This window comes from Electrophorus electricus, chromosome 4, assembly GCF_013358815.1.
Source record: "Electrophorus electricus isolate fEleEle1 chromosome 4, fEleEle1.pri, whole genome shotgun sequence".
Lineage (NCBI taxonomy): Eukaryota > Metazoa > Chordata > Actinopteri > Gymnotiformes > Gymnotidae > Electrophorus > Electrophorus electricus.
The window spans coordinates 20,637,329-20,654,031 of record NC_049538.1 but is presented as its reverse complement, the minus strand read 5'-3'; the positions used below and the strand labels follow the sequence as shown (position 1 = coordinate 20,654,031).

Here is a 16,703-nt window from a genome sequence, read left to right as displayed (position 1 = left end):
CGCATCACTTTTCCGTTGCTTTCTTCTTGTTCCTTCCCCTCCTGCTATTCCGGCTCTGCTCGCTTCCCTCCGGACTCCGTGCGAGCTCGTTTGGAGAATGCGGAAGTGTTGCGTGCTGTGGGTCCTTTTCCAAGCTGTGAACTGGACTCGGAGCTGTGGGTGAGTCCAGCTCAGCAGATGGCATGCGCTGACTGTGCTCCCGCTCAAGACTAAATCACTGACATCTTGCATTTCAGACCATAATTAGTGTTGCCACTGTAGTGGTGTAAATTATTCATTCATTTATTTTGCCCAGTTTTATTAGGTTCTGACAAACGGTTTCCCAAAACCATGTTACCCACCCTGAATTACACAATGTAAAATGCACATGTATGGAGTTGCTACAACGAGTTGGACATCTTTATGTGCATGTCAACCACATCTCCTGTTTGTTTTTCCACTGGATACTCAGAAATTTTGAGCCCAAACATGCGTGTTTGTATGCAGGCTGCCAGTCATGTAAGCCCTCCTAAAAATGTTATGGTGGAAAATATTCCAAATTGCCGGCTTAGCGTGGAGTAGATTACAGCCCTCTGGTGTCCGAGGACTGCGTTCCAGCAGGAGATACAGTTCTGGGGTAATGAGTGAATATCAGAACCTTTTGTTTGTGTCCATGGCCCAGGATGTCCACCTAATTGCCATGCTCAGTATGAAATATCCTTTACAAAAGTCTAGGCCTGCAATTAGACTGGCTTCCCTGCCAAAGGCTGAGTTTGTCCTGTGTCGCTTGAGCACAGAGAGAGAGTTTACTAGTCGTTGTGGGCCAGTAGGTTCTCTCTCGCTCTCTGTCTTTTGCTTTGTCTTTCAGTCTTGCTTTCTACTACTAGCTTTGTATCACAAAGACAATGAGTGTGTGATGTTAATGCAGGTGACTTGGCAATAAAACATCCTCAAAAGAAAATAAAGGGAAAGATTAAAAAAGAAGAGACTTCTTTCCACACCACTGTTCTTGTCCTTTGACATTAAAGCAGCATTCTGTGTTTGTTTTCTTATTATGTTAATCTTCTGGGAACACAACATATACAAAATGTGTCTTTTGAATATCAAATTCCAGAAAACGACCAATTCATTTGGCCAGACTTTCTCCCTTTCTGACATTAAATGGGTAGTCCTAACGCTGGGTAAAAGTTTAAATGCAGGACACAACAGTAGTCAGTACTAAGTTATTTTGTTAATGTAGTCTGTCACAGTGAGCTGTCAATCAACCACGCTCATTAGAATATTACAACCACTCCCAGATCACTATAAGTTAGGACCGATGAGCAAAATTGTTTCAGAACTGACTTAACATATAATATAAAATGTTTAAATATGTTCCCTTTACTATGTCTGTGTTACTACCGAGTTAGCCTGCCTGCTCTCTCATCTGTCTCTGTGGGGTTCAGCCTTCAGGGCCTTTTGATCACAGCCCCTATGGTACTGTCCTTTCCCCCCTGCAGGTGATCATCCTGGAGGACTATGCAGACCCGTTTGATGCCACAGATCAGGCTGGAGTCCCGCAGAGCAGCGCGGAGAAACCCGTGGAGAACGACGGCTACATGGAGCCGTACGAGGCTCAGAAGATGATGGCTGGTAAGGCGGTGCTCTCACCCTGTCGTAGTAATGTTGCTTTTCGATAAAAGGCTTGATACACCAACATATTTTTTAATGTATTTATTTGCTTTTTTATTGTTTTCGTTGGTTAATGATGGATGCTGTCATAGGCGGTTTTGACCCACTCAGTGACTTGTGGACCTTGACCATAAGGTTTCGTCATCCATAGCTTGTCCTCTTGGTCTGCTGTTCCACACGCAGTCGGTCGTGGTTTCTTTGTTCTGTGCTCTGCGGCTAGCGTTTATTTAATCAGCCCTGCTGTCCAGAACTCGGGGGTGGGGGGGGGGGGGGGTGTAGCTCACCTGTCTGAATGAGGACACTGGCCATATGTGGCCTGTCTAGGTTCAAATAAACACATTCTGAACCCTGACGTTTCGTAGTAAATAAGCAACAGACTGTGTGTGTCAAGAGGCATGTGCACCCATGCACGCACCCACGCACGCACCCACAAGCGTATACACCCATACACCCACCCACACACACACACACACACACACACACACACACACACACACACACACACAGGATGTAATGAGGCCTGGCATAGTTAATAGGAATTATGATGTCATCTGGAGAGATTGTCTTCACTATCAGATTCTTTCTCATCTGGCTGTAGGCCGGAACAATAGAAGGCTCTGTGGGTGAACTGTATTCCTCGTCTGGCCCGAAACAATGGAGTGCCGCTCCGCTATTGTTCCACCCTTCTCCGATATCATTCGCCGAGGGACAGTGTGCAGATTTACGCCATGAAAGACAAATGGAAAGGCAAATGAGTGTTAATCTGCATCAAAGAAGGCATTTGCATTTCAGTTTCCCTTTCTTAGACCCATCAAACCAAAGCAGCGATACGTGTGAATGAGAGCAGTGCTGTGTGATGTTCGTTTCTTTTGGCAGTCTGGTATGTTTATGTATTTTGCTAATGGGAAAAATGTTATTAAAGAACAAAAAAAATCATAGCACTCCCTTTGAGAAAGATGTAGGTTTATTTCATTTGCAGTTCAGTTACTTTCTCTGCTAGTTCAGTAATGAAAGCAAAGAATACAATGAAAACTAAGATTACAGTGAAATTTCATGGTTCTTTGGCTGCATTTGTTATTGGCTCCTCTCCTCCTCTCCTCTGCTCTCCTCTCCTCTCCTTTTCGTCTGTTGGGCACTGAGCTGTAAAGCAGCATCGGCCTTCCTGATCAACCTCCCCACTCCCTCCAGAGAGCTGAGGTGAGCGATGGGAGGAGGGTCAAGGTCGACTCCCTTTGTGTCACTGTGCCAGCGTGTGTTTGTGTGTGCGCAGATATGTGAGTTTGTCGAAAAGGAAGGTGTTTTGTAAGACTCTTATTCATTGCGAATACAGGATATCATTAGGGAATGAAGAAATTACTGAGAAACGGAAACTGTCGAAAGTAATCCGCTTAAAGTGGTCTTTAAGGACAAGACTCTGAGTGCAATAAATGTGTGTGTAGTCCCTGCACTTGTAATACAATACATGCTGTTTTTCTCTGTTTGCTCTTTACCTCTTCACACAGGTTCAGATTGCTCACAGCTAGCCTGCAGTCGTTGACTGTTCTCGGGTTATGTTGACTATATTCACATGTACATTCACATATGATGTTTATGCAATTCCAGGTTCTGATGTTATATTTAAAGCCCAGTTCAGGAAGTTTCCTTAAGCTTCTGAGTTGGTACTTAGGCTGTACTTGATAACATCAATTATAGAAATTCAGATCTGTGCTTGCAATAACGTGGATGAATAATGACCATTCTGAACAATGTTGAAACACTTTTCAGCTTTTACAGCGAGGCCAGACTGGATAACATCAAGTTCAGCAATTTCATCTCAGTCCTCTCAGAATGTGAAAATAGCTTTGTTTCTTCTGTACTCAGGTGCAAGGGCTCAGACCAAGCCTGGGTCTGAGGTTGAGAATCTCTCTAAACTGCTGGCAAACTGTAGCTTTCGGAGGCATTGCTGCATATCGGATCTGTATTTCATTCCTGGGAGAGACTTTTCGTTCCACCATCAACATCACCATTACACCATGGCCATAAAGATAATGGCTTTTCTGACATTTGTCTCGCCTTCCTGTCCACCGATGCGCCTGCATTCCTCCAAACCACCCTCCAATCCCTTTTGTTCCAACTACCCTCCCACCTCTCCTGCCCCAACTACCCTCCCACCTCTCCTGCCCCAACTACCCTCCCACCTCTCCTGCCCCAGCATACCCTCCCACCTCTCCTGCCCCAACTACCCTCCCACCTCTCCTGCCCCAACTACCCTCCCACCTCTCCTGCCCCAGCATACCCTCCCACCTCTCCTGCCCCAACTACCCTCCCACCTCTCCTGCCCCAGCATACCCTCCCACCTCTCCTGCCCCAGCATACCCTCCCACCTCTCCTGCCCCAACTACCCTCCCACCTCTCCTGCCCCAGCATACCCTCCCACCTCTCCTGCCCCAACTACCCTCCCACCTCTCCTGCCCCAGCATACCCTCCCACCTCTCCTGCCCCAACTACCCTCCCACCTCTCCTGCCCCAGCATACCCTCCCACCTCTCCTGCCCCAACTACCCTCCCACCTCTCCTGCCCCAGCATACCCTCCCACCTCTCCTGCCCCAACTACCCTCCCACCTCTCCTGCCCCAACTACCCTCCCACCTCTCCTGCCCCAACTACCCTCCCACCTCTCCTGCCCCAGCATACCCTCCCACCTCTCCTGCCCCAACTACCCTCCCACCTCTCCTGCCCCAACTACCCTCCCACCTCTCCTGCCCCAGCATACCCTCCAACCCCTCCTGCCCCAACTACCCTCCCACCTCTCCTGCCCCAGCATACCCTCCCACCTCTCCTGCCCCAGCATACCCTCTCACCTCTCCTGCCCCAGCATACCCTCCAACCCCTCCTGCCCCAGCATACCCTCCAACCCCTCCTGCCCCTCACCACCTGGGACTGCGGAAGGTTTTGCCGTGTTTCAAAAGCACAAAAGCGGAAGCTATCTTTGACTGAAGGAAATTGTTACCTGGATTTTATAAATGATGCAATTCATCAGAACACCCACAGAAGACTCATCTGGAAAGTTCTAGGTTGATCAAGATGCACATTGCAAACACATGCACACACATACAAAAAACATTTGACCACTGGTTTAGTGCGCACACACACACACACACACACACACACACACACACACACACACACACGCATACACACACGCACACACACACACACACACATATATATATATATATATATATATATATAAAAATAATAATGGAAGTGATATATCATGCAAACCTATCTTCATTGCGGGAGTTTTCCTAGACTGCTGTTAACCATGCCTCAGGTCCCGTGCTTGATAAGGAAGAACGAATACAGTTTGGACACGGAGTGACATGTTGTGGGGAATGATGTCACAACCCTTGATTTCATGCTGTCAGGCACAGGCTTAGCATGACAGGGGCACTAGTTCGCCACGGTCACCAGTGTGCGACAGATGAGAAACCATGCCGCCTCACAAACCACATTGAATTTATGGTCACAAAACCAAAATATGCCATTATATCATGCCAAAAAAAAAATGCAATAAGTCATTGCTTTTTTAGAGTAGATGAGAATGGAAAAACTACAAAGGTGAACAAAAATCCATTCCAGCTGAATTCCTATGTGTCATGTCTCGTAGTGTTCAGTGATAACGCTGCTTTGCTATGCGAGTCGTGTTCCCCTTGGCTGCGCACCAGACCAGACCTTTTCGGACAGACCCCTTACCATGCTGAACAGAAGGCACAATAAAAAAGACACAAACAAACAAAGGGGAAAAAAACACAGCATTTTTAAATCTCATTTGCAGCTCTGCATTTCAGATTTAAAGTTGTAGCTCTATAGATCAACGATAGGGGTGTCTACTTAAATAGAAGTTGTTTTTCACTGTAATATAAAATGAAATAACATTTTTAGTAAATTGCTAAATTGCTCAGTTAATAATAAGTGATTTTGTTAATATGTTTGTTTTGTGGTCTTTCGAATCCCTCCAGTGTGTGCGCATGTGCATGCGTGTGTGAGTGTGTGTCAGTGAGGGTGTTTAGTCTGTTTAGTATGTTTGATCTGGAGTGACCTTTTGTACCTGTTCTGATTCCATGTGAACCCAAATGCTGTAATCCAGTTGTCCACCACCACAGTGACAGCTTACATATCAGCTGTGTACACATACCAACCCAACGCCCAGTGCGTCCTTCTCCTCCTCCTTAGAGGCATTGTGTGAAAAATGCCATGTAGGCGGAAGGAAGTGTGCTGCCAATTCCATCTTTTCCTTTCCCTTTCATTCTTACTTTCATGTCTTCCCCCTCATTCCCACCCTTTACACACACACACACACACACACACACACACACAAACACACACACACACAGATGGCTGTGTTGGGACTTGTCTCAAGCTTGCGTTCAGTAGGCATTATGGCCTACCAACTCTGTCCTGCCCTGTCTCTGTGTGTCTGTGTGGGGGGGTGGGGGGTGGGTAAGTGTGAGGAAGAGCTTGATTCCTCCCCTTGCCCCCACATGAGAATTTTCCCACAACCCCCAAGCCTTTCCCGGTTGCACAAACATACAAGATGGAAATGATGAACAAATATGGCCTTTATGGCGTTTCTCGGTTTCTCTCTTCCTCCCTTGCTCATACTCTTTTCTTTTTCTCTTCCTCTCTTTCTCTCAGCTACACACACACACACACACACACACACTATCTCTCTATCTCTCTCTCTCTCTCTCTCTCTCTCTCTCTCTCTCATTCCTACTCTTGTTCACACAACGATAATTCCCTGAGTAAGAGGAGAAGCTGAACAAGAGAGAAATGGATAGCAGTATGACGACAGGAACATGACTTCCTCTGCAGATGCCGAGCGTGTGTGTGTGTGTGTGTGTGTGTGTGTGTGTGTGTGTGTGTGTGTGTGTGTGTAAGAGTGGTGTTTTTATTTGCCTGAAGCCAATGGATGACTTGTCTGCTGGGCCGTGTTGCTTCACTAGAACACACTGCTTGCCAGTTGTTGTAATCCATTCTCCTGCAGTGCTAGCTGTGACATCCACCATTGCATTGAGCAATACAACATTCCCGGAGCTTACAATGATGGTCTTAGCTGACTAAGTGGCTATCTGGATTTGATTCAAGAGCCTAAACCTAATTAAACTACCGCCAGATGTTTTAGTGACATAGTATATATATATATATATATATATATATATATATATATATATATATATACACATACACACACACACACACACACACACACACACACACACACACACTAACATACATAATATATATGTATGTATGTGTGTAAAATGAGAACGATAGTGTGTGTATATGTCTATACATTATCATAATAATTCTCCTAATATATAATAGCTATTATTTGAGGATGAGGAAATGCTGGATGCTGGTGAGAAAGGCAGTAACAGAATTCCTGCTTTGTGAGAGTGAAGGTTGCTATGGCCGTTGCTCTGGGAAACCCTGCACCTCCACATACGACATCTTACTCCTGCTTCTGCACTGGTTGCCCTCAGCCTTCCATACCACATTACTGTCCTCAGAATCAGAGGCAATCCAGTATGCATATTCACACACACGCATGCCCGCACGCACGCACGCACACACACACACACACACACACACACACACACATGCACCCTTCTCTCTCATTTTGCAACAGATCCCCACCTGTGCTGTTATTTATCCGTGGAGGAGGAAGAGATTTATGCAAAGCGGCTGCTGAGTTGCTCGCGCGCTCTGGGTCTGGCGAGCCAAAGCATGTTGCTGTACGTCCTCACCCTTGTACTGGTTTGCTGAGAGCAAGAAACCTGAAGATGTTCAGACATGTGAAGGCGAAGGGGTGGGAGTGAGAGGAGAGTGAGGGGGGGCATGAGAGAGTAAGAGAGGGAGAGGAAGGGAGAGCAGAATGCTTCCTTCCAATGCTATGTACCTCTTGCAATTATTCCCCCCCCCCCAAAAAAAACCCCCACTTTGTGGGTCATCCTCTCTCCGGTGCACGGTGAGGCGTGCTGATGTATGTCCTTCGCCTCCTCATTCCATAAGAACCCGTAGGGGAGAGGGGGATTGGAACCAGCCATCCGCCATAGCCGTTAGCGGGTGGGACGTCCACTTAGCGATGAAGCGCACAGCATGGGCCCCAGTGCCCCGCCCCCATCTTCCCCTCTTACGGAGGAGAAGAGGCCAGAGATGGCCAGACCTGTGCGGGGCTGATGACCGCGGGCCTCCCTCCCTCCTGATGCGTCGCGCCCTCGGCTGGCGCAGGCGAAAATGGCTACAGCCACTGCTGGACCGCATGCGGTACGTGAGGGCTTGTCAGCAAGTGGGTGTGGGTGGGTGGGTGCGCATGTGTGCGCATGCGTATTCGTGTGTGTGTGTGTGTGTGTGTGTGTGTGTGTGTTCGGTGGCACGAGCTTTTGTCAGTATGAGTCAGTATGAGTCCTGACTGGGCATCTTGAGTTTGTGCCAGACTTGATATTCTTCATTTATGCCTGAGAAGTCAGAGACTCTGTCTGTGTGAGTGTGTCTATGAATGTGAGTGTGTGTGAGAGTATGTGTCTATCAGTGTGTATCAGTGTGTGTCTCTCAGTCATTGCTGCTGAAGATTTATGGATATATTAATCTGTCAGTAGAGGTGTGTGAAACTCTGCTGAGTTTCATGGTTGAGGTGTACATATTCAGAGTGCCATGGTAGGTGTGTATCTGCTGGGTTTCATGGTTGACGTGTACATATTCAGAGTGCCATGGTAGGTGTGAATCTGCAGATGGGTCATGGTGGAGGTGTATGTATTCAGAGTGCCATGGTAGGTGTGAATCTGCAGATGGGTCATGGTGGAGGTGTATGTATTCAGAGTGCCATGGTAGGTGTGTATCTGCAGATGGGTCATGGTGGAGGTGTATGTATTCAGAGTGCCATGGTAGGTGTGTATCTGCAGATGGGTCATGGTGGAGGTGTATGTATTCAGAGTGCCATGGTAGGTGTGTATCTGCAGATGGGTCATGGTGGAGGTGTATGTATTCAGAGTGCCATGGTAGGTGTAGATGGGTCTGCAGATGGGTCATGGGGCTCTTCAAACATGCCTGGAATTGTTTCCTTCCCGAATGTCTCTTCCTTCCTTCTTTAACACTCTTTAATCTGAACATTTGGGTGAAAGGTCATTGGTACTGGCAGCAAAAGATCGGCCCAGTGACCTGTCACACTAATTAGACGAGTAGTCCTACTAGTGTTGCTTGTCAATGGGCTAATCTTAAAGCATGCCTTCTCCACTGTCGTGGTAATACGTCCCCACAGTTTTCCAGTTTCAGGTTGCAACTAATAAATCCATTAGCCCAGACTGAATAAACACACACACACACACACACAAACACCAATGCCCAGCTCAGTCTTTACAGGAGTATTTAAGAGGGTGAAGTTTAAAAGAGGTCACCACTTTTCATAAATTATCTCAACAATGTATGTCTGCTTGAGTCCCTCACAGTGCAAGTCTTTTTGTTTTTTTGTTTTTTTTTTAAGTTGTTTGTTTATTAAGGCCTGGGGGCAGTCAGCGATGCTTGGGTGTGAAAGATAAAGAAAAAAAAACAGCTGTTCAGATTTTAAACTGTTTTAAAGAAATCGGAAATTTTGCTAAATTAATAAAATTATTTGGAGGCAAAGAAATGTTATATTAGGCACAAAAAAGTAATATGATGATGTGTTTTCTTTGACGGCGGTGACACAGAGGGAGCAAGAGGCATGGATGAAAGAAGGTGCTCCTTATTATCTAGAACCCAAATACAGAGTAGCGACCAAAGCAAAACAAACGGACGTGGCATAGCGCTCGGTCTTGACGCTTCAAGGCGTAGTCCGCTAATGCACAGCACTGTCCTCGGGGACCCGCGGGTTTAAATAGTGAGGGAGAGAGACGAGGAACAGGTGGAGCGGGATTAGTAGGTAGGTGACTGGGAGCAGGAGGGGGCGTGTCCCTCCTGCTGGAAGACCGGCCACCTGTGGCATTTTCAGAATATATGATATATACGTATCACAATGTTGAATTTTTCGGAGGCTTGCTAACAAGTTAGAACAGACAGCCTGCACCAGCTAAATGGCAGTGCTACATTTTAAAAGCCTCTGAAAAGCTGTGAGTATGATTTTATACTTAGTATCGTTAACAATAAACTAAGAAGAAAATGTAACCCTTGTTGGCAATATTAATAACTGAACCTCGGTTAGGCCTGGCTGATAGTGGATACAATGCCACTATAGTGCCGGTAGTGTTGGCTTCTTTCCCATCACACTGTGTCAGACTGTTTGTTTGCTTATGATTGACCTTATTTTATTGACATTATGGTATATTGCATATGGCATACGGTATATTACATTTATTAGCTACAACGTTATAGGAATTATGCTTTTTTATGTTAGAATCATTTGCTTGTGTGGGTTGAAGGCACCACTGTGCCCTGTGCTTTAGATTAGGAGTAATGAGGCTCATACACACACACACACACACACACACACACACACACACACACACACACACACAAACATATACACACACACACACACACACACACACACACACACAGGCACAAGTGCCCATTGAAAATATAGGCCTACATAAACTTTGCAATGGACTGAAGTCTTTAAAGCATTGTATCTTGTTAAAAGTTCCTGTGCTATTTACCTCATGACCAGTTTAAACATGACATTTACTGAGCAGTGACCTTCACTATATTTCTCACTTGGAACTCAGTTCTCCCGGCAAAACACAATTATTATTCCAAAGTACTTTAAACATTAACACCACATCACCTCACAGTTAACACGTCCCATTTCTCAGCGGACGCCCCTGTGGAGTTCTACATACATGAAAGTGCTCTAACCTAGAGTGGCCATAGTTCTTGTTTCTCACCATCACACCACACTGCCTTTTCTTAGTATGAAAATGTGTGGTAGTTTTTTTTTTTTTTTTTCTAATTGATGAACTTGTTAACCCTTTATAGTCCTACTCATCAGAAAGCTTTTGAGTTTTAGTAAGACCTGATCCATGACGCCTGCCCCTGTTAGTGCAAAAGCAATTAATTTGATCCCTGCAGGTTTAGATTAATCAGACATGTAATCATCAGATTATCTGATTACCAAATGAATCATTTTGCTGCAGCTGTATAACTCTCTCTCGTCCTCAGTCTTGTACACACAGACATGCAAGCACACACATATGCAAGGACACACATGCACTCCCACACTTCATGGGCACTGAAGGGTCCAGTCATGCCACAGTCATAACACGATTACATGCTTTGTTGGGCCCGTGGAAGCCGTCTGTGTGCGTGTGCATGTACGAGTGTGTACCAGTGCGTTTGTGCGTGTTTTAGACCAAGCACTATGTCACAGTGACACACACGTTTCTGTGAACCCCATTAGCAGCAGGGCTACAGTGGGTCACCTCACCTCCGGACCTCCAAGGGGCAGTAAATGCCTGGTTCATGGCCGTGACGTCGGCACCCAGCATGGGTTCATTAGGGTGTGTCCCGCCCTGCTGGCCCCTTACACTCAGCGGTCCCCCCTGCACTGGGGCCACTTCTCAGCGCCATGCCTGCATTAGCGGCCATAGCCACTGCTCTGCTCTGACTGCCACTGGGAATGCCAGTGTGAAAAAGGTGAGATGAATTATAATGGACTTACTTCACTTATATACTGTACTGTGTATGAGGTGTTGTATTTATTATTAGCCATTATATTAAATGGCAGAATATTAAACATATTAATTTTTCTGTTTGTAATGGATAGTAAAGTTTTCAATACGTTTTGTGGATGCTGGCGATGACATTTCTTTCAGACAATTTCTTTTTAGGGCTCTCTGAAGTGTAACCATAATTGTAATGACTCCCAACAGGGTGTGGTGGGGTTGCTACAGTGACTCATTACCGTTGTGGCGGCTTGTGCCCGTGTTCGTGAGCCTTCTGGCCCATGCACAGCGACAGGCACAACCGCGCGGGCATGTTGCAGCAGACCCCAGACCGCACGCTCACACGCCGCCATGGCCCCTGGTCACCCATGGCTACATTCCCGGTGGGGGGCTAGCAGGGGCCGTTTCTGGAGTAGTGTGAGGTGGGACAGGGCGTACCTGCCAATCACTTGCAGCCGTCAGCAGCGCCGAGGGCTGGGGGCGGAGTCGGAACAGGTTCTGGCGGAAACCAGACGTTACCATACGGAAGAGACTGTGCTCATTATATCGCCACAGCGGTAGGCGTAGGTGTGACTGGAAGGTTGTTTTTTTCCTTTCAGATTTTGTTTTTATGTGCATACCCATGCACTCGTGTGTATGCATATATGTGAACGTGCATGCGCCTGTGTGTAGATGATTAGAAAGCACATTTCAGCTTTCTCAGCTAGTTTCTGTTTTCACCAGTCCACCAATAAACAGAGCTAGTTAGGGGAAATTCCCTCTCCCTTTCTCCAACTCCCTTTTCCCTCTTCCCCTCTCTCTCTCTCTCTCTCTCTCTCTCTCTCTCTCTCTCTCTCTCTCTGATGAGCCAAAGCATGTGATGGTTCATTCTCACGCTTGTGAGCACGTTTGCTGAGAGCAAAGATACCTGATAGTGATCTATACTTTTCAGCTTGTTCCTGTGTTCACCGCTGAACAGTGAAGGCGCTACTGAGAGAAGAGACAGACTCCATTAACTGTTGATGGCACTATTAATGTACAGATGTGCCCTGTACTGATAATTCAATAACTGCTGCATGATTTGGCTGTCAGAGGGACCGCCTCTCTTGCAGGGAGTGCCCACGTGATTGGCTCTCCCCGTGCAATTGACTGTGCATTGATTTGCTGCTTGATGTAATTTAGGGGGAGGTGTGGGCAGGGCATGAGTCAGTGCATGGGATGGATAGGAGCCCCTGTACATGATGAAATGTCTCCACTGGGCTGTCATAGCTGGCCATGATAAATCAGATCTAGAAATCTGGAAACGTCACTGGATGTAATGACTGAAATTGGATTGAAAGTGTTGCAGGGATCATCAGTCCCCTCCCTGCTCTCTGATTTTCTGTTGCACTCTCTCCATCTCTCTCATAGTGTGTGTGTGTTTGAGAGGACCATCATGCTATGTGATTGTACAAGGCAGGGCCTTTGGATCCTAACCTCCCCCTTACTTGATGCTGCTGGCCCAGCCAGACCACTGATTGGGTGTGTGTGTTTGTCTCTCTCTCTCTCTCTCTCTCTCTCTCTCTCTCTCTCTCTTTCTCTTTGTTGCAAAGGCAGTTTCCTGTTTTTGCTGTTTATTTGACTTAGTGCCACTTGGTGTCATTATAGCAGCTGGCGATGGCTGTATTTCAAGTGAAAGAGGCAGTAGTTCAAAAGAGCAGGAACCACAAGGCCTTGCTTACCTTAGCTTTAGCCTAGCTTTGGTCAAGGGAAGTACACATATATCAAACAAATTTACTTTTTAAGTTTTTTAAGCTTTCTCGGTAAATGGCTTTTTAAAATAGTTTATGTGTAAATTATATGAGTACAAGTTATAAACTTCACGCTTAAAACTGTATTGTAAAAAAGGGCTTATGTCTCATTTGGGTAAATAATTGACACACCTGGTCAAACATTAACACTCAGAAATGTACAGGTACAGTAGCTGTGGAGGAGTGGGGGGAGGTTGGGAGGGGCGTGGTGGTGGTACTGTGGGGGCGGGGCTGTGTCCCAAACGACTCCATTTGTAAGCTCTGCATACTGGCCGTGTCATTCACATTAGCCTGCCACCTTCTGAGCACGTCAGCCTGCGTTTAGGGTGATTGCTGTCAAAGCAGATTAAATTGGACTCCCATTAGAGGGACAAACAGTGGCTGGCTTGGCAAGTGCAGCAGTCCCTTGGGCAGTGCAGAAAGGAAGAAAGTCCTAAAAGGCTGTGTGTGTGTGTATGTATGTGTGTATGTGTGTGTGTGTGTGTGTGTGTGTGTGTGTGTGTGTGTGTGTGTGTGTATGTATGTGTGTGTGTGTGTGTGTGTGTGTGTGTGTGTGTATGTATGTGTGTATGTGTGTGTGTGTGTGTGTGTGTATGTATGTGTGCGTGTATGTGTGTGTGTGTGTGTGTGTGTGTGTGTGTGTGTATGTGTGTGTGTGTGTGTGTGTGTGTGTGTACACTTGTGTGTATGTGTGTAAGTGTGACTTTAGCAGCACATAGATGGGATGGTAAGGGAGGGGAATTGTTGGCCTGTTATGGTGACGTCAAAGAGGTATTTTGGTTACTGCCAGTGAGATGGACATTAGATAGCTATGGCTCTGTGTGCACATGTGTGTCAGTGCCTGTGTGTGTGTGTGTGTCCACATGTGTGTATGAATGGATACTTCCAAGTGTGTGGTGTCAGCTGTAGCTAAGGCAATAAAAATCAGCACTGGTCTTTTATGAGATCTCATTTAGCTATGAGGGTGTTATACACACACACACACACACACACACACACACACACACACACACACACACACACACACACACACACACACACACCTTTTCAGATGCCTCTAGAGGGTTTAACACATTTTGTTTTTTAATTCTACAAGCACAGTGTGCTGACTTGCATCATCACCCAGCAAAAAAAAAAACACTTACTCCAATCCTGTCTGTTGTCTCCTCATCCCTTTACATTTTAACACATTATAAAACCCACCATTTGCTATGAAGAATAGAGCTTTTGCATTACTTAACTTTGAATTATGCATGAGAAGTTTAATTACCAAATATTCCACAGTGATGTATTGCCTCGGCACACGTCCCGCTCACCGGAGAGCGTCGTTTGTCATCGGGATTACTAATAGCAGTGCAATGAATCAACCTTGATGCGCCTTCAAACGCAGTGTGTCTGAACTGAGCACAAAATCAAAGACTTAATTTTATGATTAGGCTAAGCCATTCAGATCTGACTCAGTCAGTTAGGTATAAATCAAACTGGCAGAGACGTCTGCGGGTTCGGCTGCAATCCGGCCGACGGCCATGCAGTAGGGAGTGTGGGAACTTTCCCTCGCTGACGGCACTCCTTTCCCGACAGTCAGGAGAGGTTGTCTAAAGATCTGGGTGTCGACCCCGATATGTGTAAGAAAATGGCGCAAGCAGGAGATGATGAAGATTCTCTGAATCTTGAGTGGGACCTGGCACTCCGAGAAGGCGCACACAATCAAATTCGAGCGCTTTGCAGGGTGCAGAAATCCTGTGACAGGAGGAGTGTGGCTTTTAGGAGACACGTGAGATCCGCAGCCTGACCTTTAATGATTCATCCGACTGAAATAGCATCCCGAGGTTAGCGATTAGCCAAAACAACTCACGGTCAGACATATTTGTGTTTAAGATGAGAGTGTTGTGTTACAGCGTCTCATTCTCTCATGAAACTTATCAGCTGCTGTAAACATGTCCCACTTAACCCAGACCTCCAGCTGGAATGCTTGCGGGAATAATGACATCATAGTGGAATACCCATAAATACAAGAGAATAGTGATATCATACGGGCCATATAAGTGTCGTATGTAAACTGGTACATCTTCAAGCACACTCATAATCTGAACATACACTGAACTTCTGTTTGTCACATAAAACACCTTTACTGTATTATTCTAAGATGAAATAAGTGTAATCCGATAAAGGCTTGAGCTGGTCTCTTAAAGTGCTGACTTTCATGACTTGCATGCAGATATTTAGGAAATGCTTAACAATGGACAGTATAAGTTCAAATAAAGCAGACTTTGATAGATTGATCGTAATGCACCCAGTGAGTCAGGAACTGCTAGCAATCTAATTAAGAAAGAAAAGGTTTGTTCTTTGTGTGAAACTAAGAACGCAAGTGCAAGAAAAACATCAGCAACCTACTAAACCTGCTTACAAAAATGTATTGTTACAGGCAGCTCGTTAAGGCCGCAATATAAAGGGCAGACCACCACAATTTAATGAAAATCTATACATTTTATTTTAGCAAAAGTGGTTAAAGGTTTAATAAGAAACACTGTCTAGGACAAGACTAAAATTTGTTCCTAATAAGATATGATGAGAAGATCCAGACAGTCACATCAGTCTACACAGCACACTTGGTTCACACATGGGAGAGAGAAGAGAAACAGGATTAAACCTCCCTTACAGTGCACACACAATTACCTCTGTGCTCAGTCCCTTTATAAGCCATTCACCTAAAGACCTGCAGGTACATTGCATAAACACAACCCCACCCTAGGCCTACCCCCAACCAGAAGAGGACATGGTGGTCGTCACAATATAATACCCAATATATAAACAGAATATAATATATTGCATTTAGAACATGCACTTAGAACATGTAAATATAATTATAATTTTTCTGGTATCACTGTAACCTGATTATTCACAAAAAAAGAAAAATTGTATTTCCTTTCCATGTTGAGCTTCTGATGCCTGCTACAATAAGCAAACATAACAGACTTGCAGGCAGAAAATGAAACTCCATCAGCACTTACCAGGAAGCACTGGGGCTCGCCAACATGACCTCGAGCTGGGGTTCACTGTAGGGCTGTACCACACCCTGCTGCTATGCATTATGGGCACTTCTCTTTTAGTGTGCTTATTCCCATGGCTTGCATGCCTTCAGCATATGGTCACCAAGGTGTTCTAGAATGTTGTTTCATTGAAGCGAAAGAGTGAGAGAATGACAGTTTGCAGTCACAGTTGTTGGCTACAGTACAATTTTTGAAGCTTGTCTCAGTGGTTGCTCATCTCTGAAATGAAGAGGTTGGCGGAACCTCACGCCGCGGCCAGCCGTCACCTTTCTCGACAGGTTGGGTCTCTCTGTAGGCTGGGCAGCATGGAGCTGGGCTGACGTCTGTTCTAGAACAGCTGGTCCACTGTGAACAGATTGTTGTGCTGTGTGAGGACCCTTCTGCGGTCAACCACCTCCGAACTACCATAAGACCCATGGATACTTGGCCAGCTTTCATTTCTCCCCTGCTTGACTAGCCGCTGATTAACACACCAGATCTGAGCTGGATCATAGGCAGCTATGTGGACCGTAAGACCACATAGCCAACCTGCAGCAGTATGAGTAGTAATGAGTT

General features: G+C 45.9%; 1 protein-coding gene across 5 annotated transcripts in view; it reads left to right on the top strand.

Moving 5' to 3' along the window:
- Positions 1-16,703, top strand: part of zgc:158464 (uncharacterized protein LOC791139 homolog) — an 85,132-nt gene that overhangs the window by 15,426 nt on the left and 53,003 nt on the right. For all 5 annotated transcript variants that reach the window (XM_027008006.2, XM_027008003.2, XM_027008004.2 and 2 more), the window contains exon 2: positions 1,479-1,611. In XM_027008006.2, coding sequence (XP_026863807.2) covers positions 1,479-1,611 — 133 coding nt within the window. The remainder of the gene's footprint in view (positions 1-1,478; positions 1,612-16,703) is intronic.